The sequence below is a fragment of the Oncorhynchus masou genome, chromosome 25 (assembly GCF_036934945.1).
Source record: "Oncorhynchus masou masou isolate Uvic2021 chromosome 25, UVic_Omas_1.1, whole genome shotgun sequence".
In the NCBI taxonomy this organism is placed as follows: domain Eukaryota; kingdom Metazoa; phylum Chordata; class Actinopteri; order Salmoniformes; family Salmonidae; genus Oncorhynchus; species Oncorhynchus masou.
In genome coordinates, this window is record NC_088236.1 from 41,775,481 (window position 1) to 41,796,407 (window position 20,927).

The 20,927-nt window shown below is 43.2% G+C and overlaps 1 protein-coding gene across 3 annotated transcripts in view; it reads left to right on the forward strand.

Annotated features, from left to right (window-relative positions):
* Nucleotides 1-20,927, forward strand: part of LOC135514362 (apoptosis-inducing factor 3) — a 44,433-nt gene that overhangs the window by 11,574 nt on the left and 11,932 nt on the right. For 2 of the 3 annotated variants that reach the window (XM_064937804.1, XM_064937803.1), the window contains exon 2: nucleotides 18,402-18,625. The exons of the other annotated variant lie outside the window; for it this stretch is intronic. In XM_064937804.1, the coding sequence (XP_064793876.1) occupies nucleotides 18,595-18,625 (31 nt within the window). In that variant the 5' untranslated portion in view covers nucleotides 18,402-18,594. The remainder of the gene's footprint in view (nucleotides 1-18,401; nucleotides 18,626-20,927) is intronic. 3 annotated transcript variants of the gene reach the window in all.

The window sequence follows — 20,927 nt, forward strand, 5'->3', positions numbered from 1 at the left end:
ATCTGACCTTAAATAACTATAGTTTTTGGACAACAAACTTAAACAAGCATGCCAGCATATGCAAGACGAAGGGTGAATGCACTTAGTCACAAATGTAGGATTGTTTCCCATGCTTCTAGAGCCTCTCATTGGGGAATCTGATTAGCTCCAATGCAATGTTTTATAATACACCCAGTGTAAAACTGGTAGCCTCTGGAAATAAACAAAGTCACTCAAGCTTCTTTCCATCCTTTAACCTAGAGTCGATGTCCACGCCCCCTCGTAAATCTAATTAGCATAAGACACAAATCCCCATTAAAAAATGGGTCAATTGAAACTAGAGATAGTCACACTAAGTGCAAATCACATGGGATGGCGTAGCGCTGCACACTACTATAGTAGCCTTGCTGGTTAAGTGTGCCTTGAATTCTCAATGTATCACAGACAGTGTCCCCAGCAAAGCACCACCACACCATCACACCACCTCCTCCATGCTTCACGGTGGGAAGCACACATGCGGAGATCATCCGAGTGACCTACTCTGCATCTCACAAAGACACGACTGTTGTCGTGGATAATTGTTTCAGAAATATAATACTCTCAGAAGAACTTTGTGAATTCAATGTAGACTTTAATACAAGTTATTAAGAGCCGTGTTGGTCCGCGGAACAGCCGCCCCTTCTTAGCACTGGCTCTGCTTTTATACATACATAGTATTTGTGTACATCACATATGTAAATAAAGTTACTCCCCCTTAGTTCGTCTGCCACCATTAAATTCCTATTCTGAGTTCTTTGCTTGTTTACGCCCACTAACGCTCATATCTGCTTTTGGTTAGGTTACAACGATGAAGGAACTCTTTCCATGTTCTAAAAATAATGTATGTATTGCATGCTTATGTTTTACGTGTTAGTCATCAGTTATCTTGCCTACATCTTTCTTCTTGTATCCTGCTAACCATAGCATGTTCAGCTGTCATAAATGCACGTATGGTCTTGGTTAATGTATTCTTTCTTAAATAGAGTATGGTCTGGGTGTCATATGGCCTGGGTATCATCTTCTCTTAATGTGCATGTCCTTGCTACTTCAGCCTAGCAACCAAACCTATCTATATGTAAAGCTGAGCTTTCCTTAATGGTTCGCTCCAACACTGTTGGAACCAAAAATCTCAAATTTGGACTCATCAGACCAAAGGACAGATTTCCACCGGTCAAACATCCATTGCTTGTATTTCTTGGCCCAAGCAAGTCTCTTCCTATTGGTGTCCGTTAGTACTGGTTTCTTTGTAGCAATTCGACCATGAAAGCCTGATTCACGCAGTCTCATCTGAACAGTTGATGTTGAGACATGTCTGTTACTTGAACTCTGTGAAGCTTTTATTTGGGCTGCAATTTCTGAGGCTGGTAACTATAATGAACTTAACCTCTGCAGCAGAGGTAAGCCTGGGTCTTTCTTTCCTGTGGCGGTTGTCATGAGAGCCAGTTTCGTCATAGTGCTTGATGGTTTTTGTGGCTGAACTTGAAGAAACTTTCAAAGTTCTTGAAATTTTCCGGGTTGACTGACCATGTCTTAAAGTAATGATGGTGTCACGTTCTGACCTTAGTTCCTTTTTTATTTCTTTGTGTTAGGTTGGTCAGGGCGTGAGTTAGGGTGGGTAGTCTATCTTCCTTTTTCTATGTGTTTGGCCTAGTATGGTTCTCAATCAGAGGCAGGTGTCGTTCGTTGTCTCTGATTGAGAATCATACTTAGGTAGCCTGTTTTCCCCATTTTGGTTGTGGGTGTTTGTTGTCTGTTTAGTGTGTCACCTTACAGAACTGTTTTGTTTCTTCCATTTCATTTCGTTATTTTGTTTTGTGCGTTCAGTCAATACAGTATGACGGACACTTACCACGCTGCATATTGGTCCTATATTTCATACTCGTCGTCAGACGTTTCTCTTTGCTTATTTGAGCTGTTCTTGACATAATATGGACTTGCTTTTTTACCAAATAGGGCTATCTTCTGTTTCCCACCCCTACCTTGTCACAACACAACTGATTGGCTCAGACACATTAAGAAGGAAAGAAATTCCACAAATTAACTTTTAACAAGGCACACCTGTTATATGAAATTCATTCCAGGTGAATACCTCATGAAGCTGGTTGAGAGAATGCCAAGAGTGTGGAAAGCTGTCATCAAGGCAAAGGGAGGCTATTTGTTTAACTCCTTTTTAGGTTACTACATGATTTCATATGTGTTATTTCATAGTTTTGATGTCTTTACTATTACTACAATTTTAAGAAAAACCCTTCTGTTCCAGATAGGGGACCTTATTATTTCATGCGTTTGTATGGGCTAATAAATGTTTCCTCAAAACATAAAAAGATTTATCGATTTAAAATAGCAAAATTATCCTTGGTTATGACCTTAACAATTCCGTGTAGCTTAGTAGAGTCCCCCTTCCCCGGCTTAGACTGTTATGTGTAAACAATTGTTATTATTTCATCAGCTTAACAAAAAAAAAATCAATCAAAGTTGCGCAACAAGCTAAGTATTCAATCAGTCGTGCAGGTTTTATAATATATCAAGAATGTTCAAAATTAGAACTTCACAGGCTTGATTAGGTATTCTTGTATCTCACAAACCTGGAGTAATAGGGGAGGTGTGGTCAAACATGAGGTGTGGTGTTACTTTGTCATGATCATCTGCCCTTATCAGCCATGGATGAAAGCGAGAGGCCTAATCTTTAACCAAGGCCTGATTTTTACCTTTTGGAACAGGTGTTAGATGAATGAAATATTAATATAGTCATATTAATATAGTAACCAACTGATATGTTAAATAACCAGCGCTTGGGGGACAATTGATCCTGTTCCTTCATCTACAGCATCGAGAAACCACATCCTTACAGAAGGAAAACATACCATCGCTGTCTGATGAAAACCATCTCCAAAATCTTTTCAGGAAATGGAAAAAATGTACATTTTCCAATTAACGAACATAGAATTAGGAAACTTCTGAAGCTATTTTGAATAAATGCTCTCCGAGAGTCATAAAATCTGTAGAATACATTAAGGGGAGTGACTGCATTCAATAAATGTAATAAAATGTATTTTTTATTTTACAAGGTTAGACAACGAGGTTAGACACTCTTGCCATAGAATTACTGGTGAAGATCTGACTTGAACCGAGGACTTTAAAGGCCCAATGCAGCAGTTTTTAAAATCTACATTTGCATTTGACATTTTAGTCATTTATCAGTTTTCGGAAGATGGGCAGGGACCATTGGGATGCCAGGACAGAGAAAAGCTTTGACTAGCCTGAGCAGGAGCTGACGTGCTGTAGAGGTGGGACAGCCAAGAGACCAGGCGTGGCAGAACAAAGTGCTCAGATTTGGGATGTAGGGTTTGAGCATAGCCTGAAGGTGGGGAGGGGCAATTCCCCTTGCTGCTCTCTAGGCAAGCACCATGGTCTTGTAGTGGATGTGTGCTTTGACTGGAAGCCAGTGGAGTGTACGTAGGAGCGGGGTGACGTGGGAGATCTTGGGAAGGTTGCAGCAGCAGACGGGCTGCGGAGTTTTGGATAAGTTGCAGGGGTTTAATGGCACAAGCAGGGAGCCCAGCCAACAGAGAGTTGCAGTAGGCCAGACGGAATATGAGGAGTGCCTGGATTAGGATTTATGCTGCTTCCTGTGTGAGGAAAGTCCATACTATATAGATGTTGTAGAGCTTGAACCTGCAAGAGCGAGTCACTTTTTTGCAGAGAACTGTCCAGGGTCTTTCCTAGGTTCTTTGCACTCTTTTTTTGGGGGGGGGCACTGGAGTGGTCAACCGTGATGAGAGGAAGAGCAGCTCCATCTTATCAAGATGAGCTTGAGGTGGTGGGCCGACATCCAAGCAGAGATGTGTGTCGCCACCTGGGTGTCAGAGGGGAATGATAAAGTAGTTGAGTGTCATCTGCATAGCAATGATAAGAGAGACCATGAGAGGATGTGACTTGGTGTATAGAGGAAAGGAGCAAGAACCGAGCCCTGGGGGATACCAGTAATGAAAGCACGTACTGCAGACACAGATCCTCTCCACGCCACCTGGTAGGATCAAACTGCCAGGTAGGATGCAATCCAGCAGTGTGCAGAGCTTGAGATGCCCAGCCCTGAGAGGGTGGAGAGGAGGATCTAATGGTTCACGTTGGCTAATGCAGCAGATCTTTGGAGGCTGAGAATAGATGAGAGAGTCGGCTTTGGCAGAGCGGAGAGGAGAGCAGTCTCAGTTGAGTGACCCTTCTTGAAACCTGATTGGTTGGGCTCAAGAAGATCATTCTCAGAGTGATAACGAGAGAGACAGCATGCTCAAGTGTTTTGTAAAGAAAAGAAAGAAGGGATAGTTGCTATTTTTGACATCAGAGGGTTTGAGTTTTGGTTTCTTGAGGAAGGGAGTGATTTTGGCCATCTTGAAGTCAGGGGGATGCAGCCAGTGGTCAATTGCTGATGGAAGAAGGTCTACAGAGAGAGTCGTAACGAGGATATGGGGTCGAGTGGGCAAGTTGTCGGGCGGCTGGAATTCACTAGTCGCAGGATTTCATCTGGAGAGCGAGGGGATGTGACTCCTGTGATGAGACGCATGTGGCAGGGACTCCAGACTTTTCCGGAGATGAAGGGAAAGCCAGACATGATATGGAGTGTTTACGGACATATTCGATCTCTCCCTATCCCAGTCTGTTGTCCCCACTTGCTTCAAGATGTCCATCATTGTTCATGTACCCAAGAAAGCGAAGGTGACTAAACTAAATGTCTAGCACCTCGTAGCGCTGACTTCTGTCATCATAAAGTGCTTTGAAAGGCTAGTTAAGACCCACTCCACTTTGCATATCGCCCCAACAGATCCACGGATGCCTCATTGCCATTGCCCTGCACACTGCCCTATTCCACCTGGACAAGAGGAATACCTATGTGAGAATGCTGTTCATCGACTACAGCTCAGCCTTCAACAACAACATTGCCCTCCAAGCTCATCACTAAGCTCAGGGCCCTCGGTTTGTACTCCTCCCTGTGCAACTGGGTCCAAGACTTCCTGACGGCCGACCCCAGGTGGTGAAGGTAGGCAACAACACTTCCGCCACGCTGATCCTCAACATGGGAGTCCCACAGGGGTGTGTGTTCAGCCCCCTCTTGTACTCTCTGTTAACCCATGACTGCGTGGCTATGCACATCTCCAACTCAATCATCAAGTTTGCTGACAACACATCAGTGGTAGTCCTGACTACCAATAACGACGGGACAGCCTACAGGGAGGTGAGAGCCCTGGTGGAGTGGTGCTAGGAAAATAACCTCTACCTCAAAGTTAACAAAATGAAGAAGATGATCGTGGACTACAGGAAACAGCAGAGAGAGCACAACCCGACCCACATCGACGGGTCACAGTGTAGAGGGTCAAAAGCAGTTCCTCAACGTGCAAATCACTGAGGACCTGAAATGATCCCTCCACACCGACACTGTGAAGAAATTCAGCTGTGTCCCTAAGACCCTTAGCTTCTATCTCCAGGGCATCAAACTGTTTAGGCTGGGTTACTGTACAGCACTTTGTGACATCAGCTGATGTAAGAAGGGCTTCATAAATACATTTGATTGATTGATTGGACAGTCATCACTACTAGTTGGCTACCGCCTAGTACTCTACTCTGCATCTTGTACAGTTATGGCCAAAAGTTTTGAGAATGACACAAATATGAATTTTCACAAAGTCTGCTGCCTCAGTTTGTATGATGGCAATTTGCATATACTCCAGAATGGTATGAAGAGTGATCAGATGAATTGCAATTAATTGCAAAGTCCCTCTATGCCATGCAAATGAACTGAAATCCCCAAAAACATTTCCACTGCATTTCAGCCCTGCCGCAAAAGGACCAGCTGACATCACGTCAGTGATTCTCTCGTTAACACAGGTGTGAGTGTTGACGAGGACAAGGCTGGAGGTCACTCTGTCATGCTGATTGATTTCGAATAACAGACTGGAAGCTTCACAAGGAGGGTGGTGCTTGGAGTCATTGTTCTTCCTCTGTCAACCATGGTTACCTGCAAGGAAACACGTGCCGTCATCTTTGCTTTGCACAAAAAGGGCTTCACAGGCAAGGATATTGCTACCATTAATTTTGCACCTAAATTAACCATTTATTGGATCATCAAGAACTTCAAGGAGAGCTGTTCAATTGTTGTGAAGAAGGCTTCAAGGGCGCCCAAGAAAGTCCAGCAAGCGCCAGGGCTGTCTCCTAAAGTTGATTCAGCTGCAGGCTGCCATCAGTCAGGATGTGGCCCAGAAGTAAATTGACAGCATGCCAGGGCGGATTGCGGAGGTCTTGAAAAAGAAGGGTCAACACTGCAAATATTTACTCTTTGCATGAACTTCATGTCAATAAAAGCATTTGAAACTTATGAAAAACTTGTAATTATACTTCAGTATTCCATAGTAACATCTGACAAAAATATCTAAAGACACTGAAGCAGCAAACTTTGTGGAAATTAATATTTGTCATTCTCAAAACTTTTTGCCACGACTGTAGACTGCTGCCATATGCACAGTATATATACTCATTGAACACTGGTCACAAATTGTTTCTGTAGTTAAAAACAGTTAAGATTAGCATTCCTGCAACATTATTTTGTTAATTTTATTTGATATCTGAGAAATTAAGCTAATCAATTACTGACTTCATAAACTCAGCAAAAAAAGAAATGTCCCTTTTTCAGGACCTTTTGAAGATAATTCATAAAAATCCAAATAACTTCAAAGATCTTCATTGTAAAGGCTTTAAACACTGTTTCCCATGCTTGTTCAATGAACCATAAACAAGTAATGAACATGTACCTGTGGAACGGTTGTTAAGACACTAAGACACTAACCGCTTACAGACGGTAGACAATTAAGATCACAGTTATGAAAACTTAAGACACTAAAGAGGCCTTTCTACTGACTCTGAAAATCACCAAAAGAAAGATGCCCAGGGTACCTGCTCATCTGCGTGAACGTGCCTTAGGCATGCTGCGAGGAAATAAATTGCAATGTCCGTACTGTGAGATGCCTAAGACAGTGCTACAGGGAGACAGGGCGGACAGCTGATCATCCTCGCAGTGACAGACCACGTGTAACAACACCTGCACAGGATCTGTACATCCGAACATCACACCTGCGGGACAGGTATAGGATGGCAACAACAACTGTCCGTGTTACACCAGGAACGCACATCTGTGCTCAGACTGTCCGCAATAGGCTGAGAGAGGCTGGATTGAGGGATTGGAGGCCTGTTCTAAGGCAGGTCCTCACCAGACATCACCGGCAACAACGTCGCCTATGGCCACAAACCCACCGTTGAGGGACCAGACAGGACTTGCCAAAAGTGCTCTTCACTGATGAGTTGCGGTTTTGTTTCACCAGGGGTGATGGTCGGATTTGCATTTATTGTTGAAGGAATGAGCGTTACACCAAGGCCTGTACTCTGGAGCGGGATCGATTTGGTGGTGGACTGACTGACTTACTTTTGATTTTGACCCCCTTTTTTTGTTCAGGGATCCATTATTCCATATCTGTTAGTCACATGTCTGTGGAACTTGTTCAGTTTGTATGTTGTTGAATCTTTTTATGTTCATACAAATATTTAGACATGTTAAGTTTGCTTAAAATTAACGCAGTTGACTGTGAAGACGTTACTTTTTTTGCTGAGTTTATGTATTAAGTATTCCCACCCCTTGAATTTTTCCACATTTTGTTGTTACAGCCTGACTTTAGATGGAATTGAGTTTTGGAACTGGCCTACACAAAGTGGAATTATAGTTTTTTGAATTTCTTAAAAATGTATAAAAAATGAAAAGCTGAAATGTCTTGAATCAGTAAGTATTCAACCCCTTTGTTATGGCAAGCCTAAATAAGTTCAGTCGTAAGAATGTGGTTAACAAGTCACATAGGTTGCGTCGACAATAATAGTGTTTAACATGATTTTTGAATGACTACCTCTTCTCTGTACCCCACTCATACAATTATCTGCAAGGTCTCTCAGTCAAGCAGTGAATTTCAAGCACAGATTCAACCACAAAGACCAGGGAGGTTTTCCAATGCCTCGTGAGGAAGGGCACCTATTGGGGTAGATGGGTATAAACAGACATTGAATATCCCTTTGAGTATGGTGACATTATTAATTACAGTTTGGATGGTGCATCAATACACTGTCACTACAAATATACAGGATTCCTTAACTCAGTTGCCAGAGAGGAAGGAAACTGCTCAGGCATGTCACCATGAAAAGAAGGAAGCCTGTACAGAATAAAAAAATATTCAAAAACATGTATCCTGTTTGTAACAAGGTACTAAAGTAATACTGCAAAAACAGTGGTAAAGCTGTTAACTTTTTGTCCTGAATACAAATGTTTGGGGCAAATCCAATACAACACAATGGAGCTAAGCACAGGCAAAATCCTAGAGGAAAACCTGCTTTCCACCAGACACTGGTGTTTCATTTTCAATACATTTGCAAAAATGTCTAAAAACCTGTTTTCACTTTAATTATGGGATATTTTGTATAGATGGGTGAAGGGGAATTTTTTTTAAATCCATTTTGAATTCAGGCTATAACAACAATGTGGAATAAGTCAAGGGGTTTGAATACATTCTGAAGGCGCTGTACACACTGTATTCTCGACATAGCTCATCCTACTGAACTACTGCTGTACGTATATTTTCCTACTTTTATATCGTCCATACTGTCTATACATATTTATATTCCGGACTCTGACATTGCTCGTTCTGAATTTTTTAGAATTTTTTTTACATTTGGGGGTGGGTTGGGATTATTTGTGTATTGGTATTCTACTGTTAGACACTTACTGCACCGCTGGAGCTAGAAACATAAGCTTTTCGCTGCATCTGCTTTAACATCTGCTAATCTGTGTACGCAACGAATACAATTTTTAGGGTAGTTTTGTGTAAGTGGGACCAGTGGACTCCGTAGGCTGTGTAAATAAGGAGCTCATGTCGTCAACCTTTTTTTTCCAAAGAGATGGAGGAGGGGAGGAAAAGACTTGCCCAGAGTAGGAGACAGAGGCTTGGAATTTAGAGTGGTAGAAAGCAGCTATAGCAGCAGATGTAGAGAAGGAGTGGAAGGAGGAAAGGTCCTCCGGAAGTTTAGATTTCCTCCATTTTTGTTCAGCTTTCCACAGCCCTGTTCTATGAGCACGCAGTGAATCTCAATGTTAAATCATTTTTGGGTAACAATTAAGTACCTTACTGGAATAGTTTTCCTTTAAATATTTTATAATTTTTCGAGGACTGTCTGGAGGTGGTCTGAGTGAAGGACCCAATTGGACGGCTATGTAACCTGAAAACTAGCTGTTATTGGCAAAGAGGTTTGGAACTCTCTTTGTTATTGGTCTGTTGACGTATACCGCCTGGTGATGTCAGCAGGCAAGCCAGAACTCCACCCATGCAAAACCTGCTGTTTAGATGATCCTGTTTCAATTGTAATTTCAACCAGCTGGAAATAGCACTAATATTATTTTTCTTCTAACTTTTACAGTGTTATTTTCATCAGCTGTTGTACAATATGATACAAAGCACAGGGGAAACTGCATTTTGACTGCACTGGGCCTTTAAGGTGAAAATGGCACACTACTGTATGGTTGCTTGAGGAACCAAAATCATTTCTGATACAGATTTACTAAAGCTACTGTACATCTGACTCTTGATGTCACTGAATGCCCAAGGCAGTTCAGTGCAGCTATAGTCTGTGTGGAGTTTGTTATTGTCTCTTTAGGGAAAAGGGTCACTTACTACCTGGCCTGCTGTATCTGTTTGTGTGTGGGCTTCATCATGACCTGGATGGGTCAACATTCTCCTGGTAGTATAAGGTGGAGGTGCAGGTGTGGAAAGTTGTTATATCTGGGAATCATGTTTTTCCCCCCTTATTTTACCTGGTGTGTGTGTGATACCAACCCCTCAGGAGTGCCACATCGGTGATCAAGTAAGGTGCTATTGGCTGTGGTGCAGTTTTGTTTTTTTACCTTTATTTTACTAGGCAAGTCAGTTAAGAACAAATTCTTATTTTCAATGACGGCCTAGGAACAGTGGGTTAACTGCCTGTTCAGGGGCAGAACGACAGATTTGAACGACAGATTTGAACCTTTCGGTTACTAGTCCAACGCTCTAACCACTAGGCTACCCTGCCGCCCCAAATGTTCATGCAGTTGGAGTCCTTAACTGGAGTCCGTTTAGAAGTGAAGTATGTTTACTTGGGCTGCTCAAAAAAAGTAAAGTCACTTTTCTAAGAGATAGAGGTGGCCATCGATTTGAATTTGGCCCTCTGTTTAACATTATTGTCGATTTAATTAAAATAAAATAAAAATCCATTTTTACATTTTTTGGGGGGGGGGGGGGGGGGTACTGCCTAAGGTTTGAGCCATAATGGCTTATTCCCAGCTACATTCCAGTGAAAAATATTACATTTGTGGGGAGAAGTGAGTGAAACTGACAGCTTGTTTGCAGGACGGATCATTAGCACTGCTTGGGGACAGGCCCAATGGTGAGTGACTGGGATCTGCATCATGTTGTGAGGACCAAATCTGCTTAACCTACTTTGGGTTAGCACTAAATATCTCGGGCTTGCTTGAACCTCACAATAGCAGCCTTTCTCGTGCAGTTTTGATGTTCATAAAATATGAATTTGCATGGAATTATTGATATGGACACATGGAAGATATAGTGCTCTTCCCTTAGACACACACACACACACACACACACACATATTTGTTTGTATGTGTGTGTGTATATATATATATATAATTTGTTGTTGTTGAAATTTCAGGTGTGGTTTTTGGACACCTGTGAAATTTTCCCTTGTGAAAAAATAAATCCCCATGTGATGTTTATTTTTTCTTACTTCCAGCTACAGCTGGTCTCCCATCCAGGGACCGACCAGCTTTATAGTGGTTGTTTACATCTACTTTGTTTACAAGCATTGGTGTAAACAAGCTTATGTTTTGTGTTCTGATGGGGTATGAGTTAAGCTAAGCTCATGAGGCATTTATACGTTGTACACCTCCCATTTTGCCCTCAGAACAACCTGAATTTGTCGGGGCATGGACTCTACAAGGTGTCAAAAGCATTACACAGGGATGCTGGCCTATGTTGACTCCAATGCTTCCCACTGTTATGTCAACTTGGCTGGATGTCCTTTGGGTGGTGGACCGTTTTTGATACACACGGGAAACTGTTGAGCGTGAAACCCAGCAGCGTTGCAGTTCTTGAGACAAACCGGTGCGCTTGGCACCTACTACTATACCCTGTTCAAAAGGCATTTACATTTTTTTGCCTTGCCCATTCACCCTCGAAATTGCACACATACACAATCCATGTCTTCATTGTCTCAAAGCTTAAAACTCCCTCATTAACCTGTCTCCTCCCCATCATCTACACTGATTTGAAGTGGATATAACAGGTGACATCAATAAGGGATCATCGCTTTCACCTGGATTCACCTGGTCAGTCTATGTCATGGAAAGAGCAGTTGTTCTTAATGTTTTGTATAATCAGTGTATTCTTCAAGAATTTATGGGTTCATATTTATAAGTCCAAAAACTGATGTAGCAACTAAAGATTGCCCCTTTTTACAGGCAGTGACCTTCAGACAGCAGAACTATATCGCCATTTGAATGTGATCCATTAACCTGCCCCAAAAACAATTATTCTGTCCACTGTTTTGCAAATGTCTTGCAAAATCGTTCCCTTGTCCTGCATTTGGGCTTTTTAGATTTTGTCACCCTAATACCACCGGTGGAAACATTGCTACTGTAACATGTGAACACCATCTTTTCACATTTGAGGAGAATAACATTATTTCAATCCCACATGTGAGTCTGCAATTCCACGTGTGGAAGTGAGATTTTCACAGTTGGAGTATTCTAATGTGAAAATGAAAAATTCAAATGTGAAACTGCATTTCACATGTGTGGGGAAAACAACATGTTGTTCTTCTCACATGTGAAAAGGTGGTGTTACCATGTGAACTATAATTTAGTACACGTGACATCTTAAGCTCAGCATGTGAAAACAGCTATTTCATGTGTGAAAATACAATTTTCAAACGTGAAATTGCATTTTTTTGTTGTTGTAAGGGTTCAGTCTTAATACAGTTTTTGACTGTTGTTGATTTCTTCATAGGGAAACATCGTTCTAATACGAAATTACATTTTGAGGTAACATTTTGAGGTGTGTTTGTTTGTTTGTGCGTCATTGAGAGTGGAAATTATGAACCGTTGCCATGGAGATTTTCACAAATTGTGTAGGGAAAAACAAACGCCCACATTCTTCCCAAAAAGAACCAGGCTTACCCAGTTGTTTATCATGCTCAGCTTGTATATTACCTTTTTTTTTTAAAGACGACGAAAACTGACTCTTGATCATTTAATTCTATGCTGCAAAATAAGTGAAATGGAAATATCCTTCAACTCCAATGTTTCTTTTGTGATCCTTTTGAGGTGAATGTATTGCGAAGTATATGTGTGCGTAAATACTTGTCTTAAACAGTTTGAGAGTGATGACACGGCACAAACCTTTTACTGCGTAAAATGTGTTTTGTCACTCAGAAGAGCGAGCTTTCCACGTCTCACTTGGTCTCTAATACTTTAACCACTGCTCCATTCAACAGGTTCTAGCTTTATTTTGTTCTTCTTTTTTTTTCTTTTTTTTACCTCATGGACATTAAGCTGTGCTCTGAATATTAAGTACTCCCTTCAGTTGCACCACCCAAAGGATGTTTTTGCTATTGACGATGAATCATACTGTTCTTATGCTTCTTACTGTAGTACCGCACTCGTATTCCTATCAACCGCTGTATTGTAACAGCAAGTGGGTTGAAATACCACAAGTTCTGGCAGGGGTGTGTGGGCAGCGTTTGGCAGCAAAACAAAGGTGGTTTTGAAACTCATGGGGCCTCTGCTTCCCTTCACTACAGAGTGACATTTAAAGTGAATAGGTGCAAAGGCTGTTAATGGTTAACACTTATGTATGCAACATGTCATTTATTAAGTAACAATGTACGTGGAAAAATGTTACCAATTAACACCTATTCCACTTTAAGGGCATTTGGACACCTACACACACACACACACACACACACACCTACACACACACACCTACACACACACACACACACTAGCTTCATGGTAGAGCGAGAAGGGTTGAAAACAAGTGACAACCTTTTCTCAGCCTTACATTGTTGCCAAGTGTTGCTGGAGGGCAGAGCACACAGGAATAGTAATAGCTGCTCTATACAACCTCATAGAACCAAGTTTGGGCCTCACAGAACATACTGTATTAATGAAATCGCTAAAATATGGAGTTCTCTTCTCTGATCCAATATATACAGACGGGCAGGTTGACGGACAACTACATACCCTTTCCTTTTCAAATATGTGGTTGATGAGGCTGTTTTTTGTTGTTGGTGGAAAACAAATATGTTTTAACAATGCCACTGAGAGGACTGTGGATGGTGTGGTGAATGCTAATGGCTGTTAGTGTTAGGCTAGTCTTAACTACCACAGTGGCCTTTCCAGGACTTTGTCCATGTTTCTCAGCATCATGAATAGCTCGAAAAGCGTATTGGTTCGTTGTAAAAATGTTGAGCCATGGTTGATATACTGTAAGTATTGTATTTCAATTTCCAAAATGGGCAGTGGTTCACATACATGCAAACACACCACACACTACAGGAGAAGGGCTTGCGAAAACTCTAGGTTACTTACAGGATGCGCCTGGGTGTGTCCATAAGCTCAAAATATCCAATCACAGAGCTGTTGGAGACTGACAAGTCGAGTGGCGAATGAGAGCCCCTTTCCATAAAGAGAGCCTTTAACCCGCCAAACTGCATGCCTCTCCTCCTTGCACATCTTCCTTGCGATCTCACTCATATTCATATAGAATCGGGGTTACGTAAGAAATCTTGAGTTCTATTTCAAATACTTGTTTTGATGTCTCACTATGGGACAACTCCCATAATGCAGACATGCTCTCCGAAGCCAGTGTAGTTCCAACAGCATCATCCCTCAGATGCCACAAGTATGCCACAAAAAAAGGTGCAGAGACATCCAGTTGGTAAAGACCTTATTAAAGTATAAGGTGTGGCTGTACGTGCCAAAATGCAAATCTCCTATAATGAGATGCCATTGAACAGAGCCCAAGAGGTAGCCATACCTCTGGTGTAATGAGCCCTTCCGGGCTGTAGCCTTTGCTATTATATTTTCCAATACAACAGTCTCCACCATCCAAAGATAGCTGTTAATGAGGTAGGGGGGCCTGCCCTTGCAGGGAGGTGCCCAAAAAATGCAGGGGTCATTGCCACAAATGGTGGAGACATTCTACTTCCATAAACGGGAAGAGCGGTGGGTGTAACCACAACCTCCAGGGTGCTACAACACAATTGCCACTGGGCATAGGCATAAAAGAGTGGGTTTGAGTACCCAGGAGGACCCCGTGGCAAACTGAAGGCAGGAATGGTCGCTTTGCAGCCATAGGGTAGACGGAAAAGCAGGTTAGAAAAAGAAACATGACATTTCCCCGCTTTCCAGCGGCACAACAGGCCACGATGGGAAAGCCTCAAGCACAACATGTCCCATGTAGAGGACCCGAACGGACCCAAGGACAATCAGACCAAATTGGATCAGAGTGACAAAAAAAGGATGGTTATCAGCCAAGTTGCTCTTCTGGTTAACAAATAGATCTTTATATGTTGGCTAAGCCTTTACAAGTCAATAAAGTCAACTAACTAGCGTAAAAAAAGTATGCTATAGGCTATGCAGAGCTGTGGTCGGTTCATTCGGTTCCAACCGAGTCTATCAGCTGTAGTTACGTAGATCCGATGACAATCAAACAGGACCCGTCTCGGGTGGACCCTTGAAGACCTCTAGTCCCATGTGACGGGCTAAATGCTTGAAGACTGGTTTTATGTAAGTGACATGCACCCTCAACTACAGAGGGTGTTACCCTACTGTAAATGTCCAGGCCTGTGTGACAGGTAACTTGGCAGTTAACTGGACCTTTAGGAGATCGTCCCTCTGATTCCAAGGGATGATCTGTGTAGGTCACACCACTTCTCCAAAAACGCATCTCCTGTTTTACCAGACAGTGGGCGTGTGGGAGGGGCACTGTCACTCTGGTGAAAGGTCTTGACTTGTCGGCTTGTCGCAGGCAAACGTAATTTGGGTCCGCAGATCCCTGCATAACGGTAACTACCAGGACTGGTTAAATGCGGGAGAGTGATCTCCACCAACCAGGATATCCTTGGTCATTTGAAGGGCTCGAAGATGAGGGATAAGCCTGTGGCAGGCCGAGGAGAGAGAAAAAAGCTTAGGGCATTACCATTGAGAGGCTGTGCCAGTGCTTCCACTCCTACTGGTGCAAAAACACTAAAGAGGGACGGGTTCTCCAAAACCCTCCATAGGGTTGTCGCTTTTTACAGTCTGTCTTTCAAGTCAGTCTGGATAGATGCAGAGGGCTGCCTCTCAGGAACTGGTTTAAAGTGCCAGCGAGAGCGTGTCATGCGCACCCCAGGACATGATAACATTGCAGGGGAGGGCAGAGGGTGTTCCATTGCTGGGATATCCTCGTAATGCGTCCCAGGCATATGGGCATAACGTTTTATCCGAAACAACATGCCTGATCCTCTTGGACTGTGTCCCTAGCAGGTGGCAATTGGTATGGCTATACCGTGTCACCGAATTGGGGTTTTGCGCGAGAGAGCAGCCAATGAAATGACACAATGCTTCAACCGGCGTAGCTTAAAGGTGGAAGGAAACATGCTTGTAACCCAGATGTCCCAATCCTAAGCAATAGATCAGCTATGTGTCTGGTCTGTCTTGGCCCTACCTCGGAGAGGAGGGCTAATTAGAGCAAAACATTTCCCCAAAGGTAGAGTAGAGCTGACAAATCCCCGACTGCGTGATCAAGCGCAGGTAGGAACGAGATGAGTGAAAAATGGACTTGGTGTACCAGATCTCCTCGGACCAGAAAATATGAGTAATGGAAAACCTTACTGACTGTCCTATAGTTCGATAGAGTTTTCAATCAATAGAGCTAAGTTGCCATAGGATTTCCCCAAAAAGATCCAGAGAAACCCAGTGGGTTACGGCGATCTTTGATGTGAACCCCGGAACTCGTGAGCCTGTTTAAACCGTGTTGCTGGCACAATAGACGGTAAGAGGCAAAAATGCCGCAAGGCAAGGGGAGCCGTGGTTATGGCAATCTGTCATTCAGCTCCGTCAGTCAGAAGAGACTGGAGGTTGACAGGACATGCTGACTGTCGTCCCGGCTTAAAACATGAGAAGGTGACTAGGGGATAGCACTTGGGGGTAAGAGTGCACACCCCCCATTTTCCCATGTGAGCAAAGACATTGGCAGTCTGCTGAGTCGCCAGGGGTCTTAGGCCCCCAAAGACGGCGTGTTGCCTCCTCCCTGCTGTGAGACTATGGCGAGTTGCAGTGACCAACAGGTTGCCACGGGGCCTGGGAGACTTCGCCTTCTTTCATACGCATTTCACACATCTGCATGGAGTCAACAGCGGGCCAGACAACTCCTTGGGTGTCAAGGGCATCCAAGAGGTCCGCTGTTTTTTTGTCTGTTAAGCTGGAAAAGCTTAGCCAAAGTGCCCTTTCTTCCAACACCGCCAGGCTTACGGTATGACCACAGCCAGGGATGGCATTACGTGAAGCCCGGAGGTTTAGATCCGTAATCATACAGATCTCAACTCCTTGGGTGTCAAGGGCATCCAAGAGGTCCGCTGTTTCTTTGTCTGTTAAGCTGGAAAAGCTTAGCCAAAGTGCCCTTTCTTCCAACACCGCCAGGCTTACGGTATGACCACAGCCAGGGATGGCATTACGTGAAGCCCGGAGGTTTAGATCCGTAATCATACAGATCCCATCCCAAGCACCCTTATTCAGGGTTCCCGAATCCAGTTGCTTCCACACATCCTTCACTAACTCTGCTTGGAAAGCCAACAATAAAGAGGTCAGGTTAAGTGCTCTGATTGACAAGGCCAGGGCTTTGTACGTCTTATGGTAAATGGAGGCAGAAAAAACGCTCTGTCTTTCTAGGGAGGGAACTTCCAGTAGTGTTGGTTGGAAGTGGTAAGCCAGTGACGGCTCCACCACGGGAGGGTCGGAAAACCCAGATTCTTCCATATTGTTCATGTCCATTCTCGGGAAACCCCTAGCCAGGATATTACTGGCAAGGGGCTTATCCCATGAGCTCCTAGCCTCTCTGATGCAGGCTGGGAATGCGGGAAGCAGTTGCTTAGGGGGATGGTAGTCTTTTCCCATCGTATTGGTCCCTTCCGGGATCCTGGGCCCCCAAGGGAGCTGGCCACTCGACGTTGTGGTGGGTTGTGGAGAGTTGAGCCTCGGCCGCTGGCTGAGAGGGGGGGAGAGGGGTAGAAATTGTGGCGCATTTTAGCCTCCTTTTCAAACACACTCTAGAGAGAAATTTACCATGCTTACAGGACATTGGGTTGTCGAGTGCTTCTTGAGCATGCTCCCTTAACAGACAATTGTTGCATAAAATCCTTCCAACTAGCCACAAGCACAAGAATGTGGTTGTTTGAGTGCTGTGGTAGGCTCGTCTAGGGTTGGGGCAGCAGTGGCCATTGTGTAGAATAGGGCTATGCTGAAAATGCCTGTTGTAAAAACAATGTGTAAGTTCTGGCTTTAGTTAGGTGTAAGATACTTCGTAGAAGCCTTGCTAAAGCTAGCTAGGATGTGCACAGTGGGAACGCTACAGCCGCGAGGCTAGTGCTGCGTTAGCTAGCTAGCAGCTACCCTTGCTAAGGTGCGCTGTAGCAAAGAGAGGCCAGATTGACCAGTTTGGCTACACGGACTATCTGTCTCTATGCACACTCACAGGGCTCTACACACTTACGCACACTGACAATCCAACACACATACTCACTCCATCATTTACTCACACACACACATAATATGCACATACATGTATACTGTCTCTACACACCCACTCATATACAATCATCATATAGAGTACACTGCTGTTACTCTGTTTATCTTATACACCTTACATTGATCCAGTATCCCTGCACATTGTAAATATGGTGCTGACCCTGTACATAGTATGTTTACTTACATTATCGTGTTCTTCTTTTTATCTCATGTGTTTTTGTTCTACCTTGTTATTTTTAGTATTACATGGTTATTGATTACTGCATTGTTGGGGTTAGAGCTTGCAAGAAAGGCATTTCACTGTACTTGTGCATGTGACATTAAAACTTGAAACTCGAGAGTGGCTCACCTCATTCGCCACTCGACCTGTCTATCTCCAACAGACGCTATGTGATTGGATACTTCGGCCCCAGCCGACACTGGGATTTTCGGACACTCTGTTGTTTATCACTCACCCTCTTCCCAGGTGGTGATGTGGAGGAGCTGAGGTCTACGATGGCTGGCCTGGACCTACACCTGCACGTGCTGATACCCCCATTTCAACGTTGTCATCGTTACCTCCCAACCCAGCAACCCAACCCCAGGATCTGACCCTGTCTCCCCCTCACCTCCCCTGGGCTTCCTCCAGCCAGACCTCCTGGCTCTACCTTGGGCCCATCATGGGAGGATGCCTCTCCAAAAGCAAACCAGGTGCCCACCTTCCCATCCTGTTTTCCTTCCCTCCTTCAAAATCCTGGAATAATTGCCACTTGTTCTCCAGCTATATATATATAGGTCATACAAACTCCCCTCCCGACTGCCTTTTGTAGCATGGCATTTTGTGGAGGATGAATTCTTATGCTCTCAATTGCATTGCCTTCAAAAGGATTGCATAGTCAAACATGAGTTTCAAATGTACGGCACAATGTAATAATAAGAACTTTATTTGTGTAATACAAGTAATTAAGTGCTTCACATCATAAAATGAAAAGTACAAACAAAGACCGGAGGAAGGAGAATGAAAAAAAGATAGCTAGTTAAAATCATACTTTTAATGTAGGATTTCAAATGCATCTTTATAGAAGTGTGTCTTCAGTAGGGATTTCAAAAGAGATGCTGAATCTGCAAGCCTGATGTCCTCTGGCAGACCATTCCAAAGTCTAGGGCCCCTCATGGCAAATTCCTGGTCTCCTTTCGTTTTCAACCTAGACTTTAGAATGGTCCACAATGCCCTTAAAGAGGATCTCAGGCTGTGTCCTGGCTGGTAGGGAGATAAAAGATCAGAGTTATAGGAAGGAGCTAATAAAGCCTTAAATGTCATTTTAATACAATTTTAAAATCTATTCTCAACGTAGAGAATGTAGAGAATCCAAAATAGATGTGCCATGGTTACATTTCCTGGTGCCTGTTAAACGCCGAGCTGCAGCATTTCATTTTTTTTTTTACATGCAACTCGAGCTTCAGGTCAGGGTTAAAGAAGACGTCAACGTTTCTGGCCCTAGGCTTTACATCGGTGGACAAATGAGCAAGGTTATTTACAGTATGGGTTCGAGCAAGGTGGCAGGCGAAAAGAACGACCTCTGATTTCTTATCATTGAAATTTGTCCGACATCCCACATTTGATGTCATTTAAGACACTTATGAAGGGTAGCTACACTATCTCAGTCACCGCGTCTGATTTGGCTGCATACTGTAGCAGTGAAACTGAAAATGTAGGATTGCGGATGTATGGCTGTTTCAAAGCAAACACGTCGCTGTTTAAATGCAGTCAAGCTTGTTGGAGGGGGGCAGTAAGTGCTGAAATCAAACGCATTACTTTATTATTATTATTTTTTTCAATCTCTGGTTGTTCTTAAATCTTTGACTTTCAACAGTGCATAGGGAGAGCGATTTTTAATTTGTTTTTGTGTTGTTGTTTTTTTAAGCATAATTTTCACAAAATCAACCACCGCAATATATAATGTGTAGGGGACTTGTCTCCAGTACTATAGGGAGATTGTTTTGAGGGTGGTGTGTTGGAATAGATGCCCCTCACTGTGAAAGTCTAATTAGTCAGAGTCTGTAGGAAACAAATGGGCCCCTGAATGGAACCTTGGACACAGCAGTGATGAGCACCAGTATAGTCAACAAAATCAGACACTGAACCAGACAAAAACGGATTTTACACAATGTGAGATAAATACATGTTTTCAATCTGTAAAACACAGTATCACTCAATCTGTAAAACTTTACATTAGTGCCCTTACTCTGTAGTTATTCCTGTTAGTACAGATTAACATGTATTGTAATGACTCCTGTATTTATTGTTACACTCTATTTCGGGTTAAACATTCAATCGTGAAGAGGAACATTGAAGATGATGGTGATTCTCTAAGTGTATTGTCATGATGCTGCAAATGCCAGAAAAAAAACGTGGGCTTAGTCAAAATATTCCAGAACACTGAGTTTCTGCAGAATCAGTGAAAAGCAGATGTGTTAGTGGGAGCTGAGATGTCATGCACGTGGCCCCTCAATTAGGTCCAATAGAATATTTCAGCAACATATTGTAAACGGGGAATTGTTTCTAAGACTGGAAAGTCCATCAGTGCCCACTCAAAAAGATGCAGCACATGTTGCTTCTGAATGAAAAGAATAGCAGAAGGGGTGAGTGTGTGGGATAGAGGAGAGGGATAGGGGAGATTATACTGCATTCTAGGTAGGAGTATCTCTTCCTTCAATGACAAGAAAGGGTATGTTTGTCCCGAGGTGTACAATTCGCTCAGTTTTCCTCGTTGATGCATTGGAGAATCTCAGTGGAGAGAAAGGTCCCTTAACTAAGCAGGTAGAATCCAAAAACAAAGCAGTTTGCATTGCTAGAAGAAAAGGTCATATATAGAACTGCAAAGCAGCCATATTTTTTTTTAGCAATGTGTATGATGGTAAAAATGACACTTCATGCATGTTATTTACAGTATGAAAACAATGGCTTGGTTCCACAGCTACACATCATGGGCAGATCGCCAAAGACTCAGTT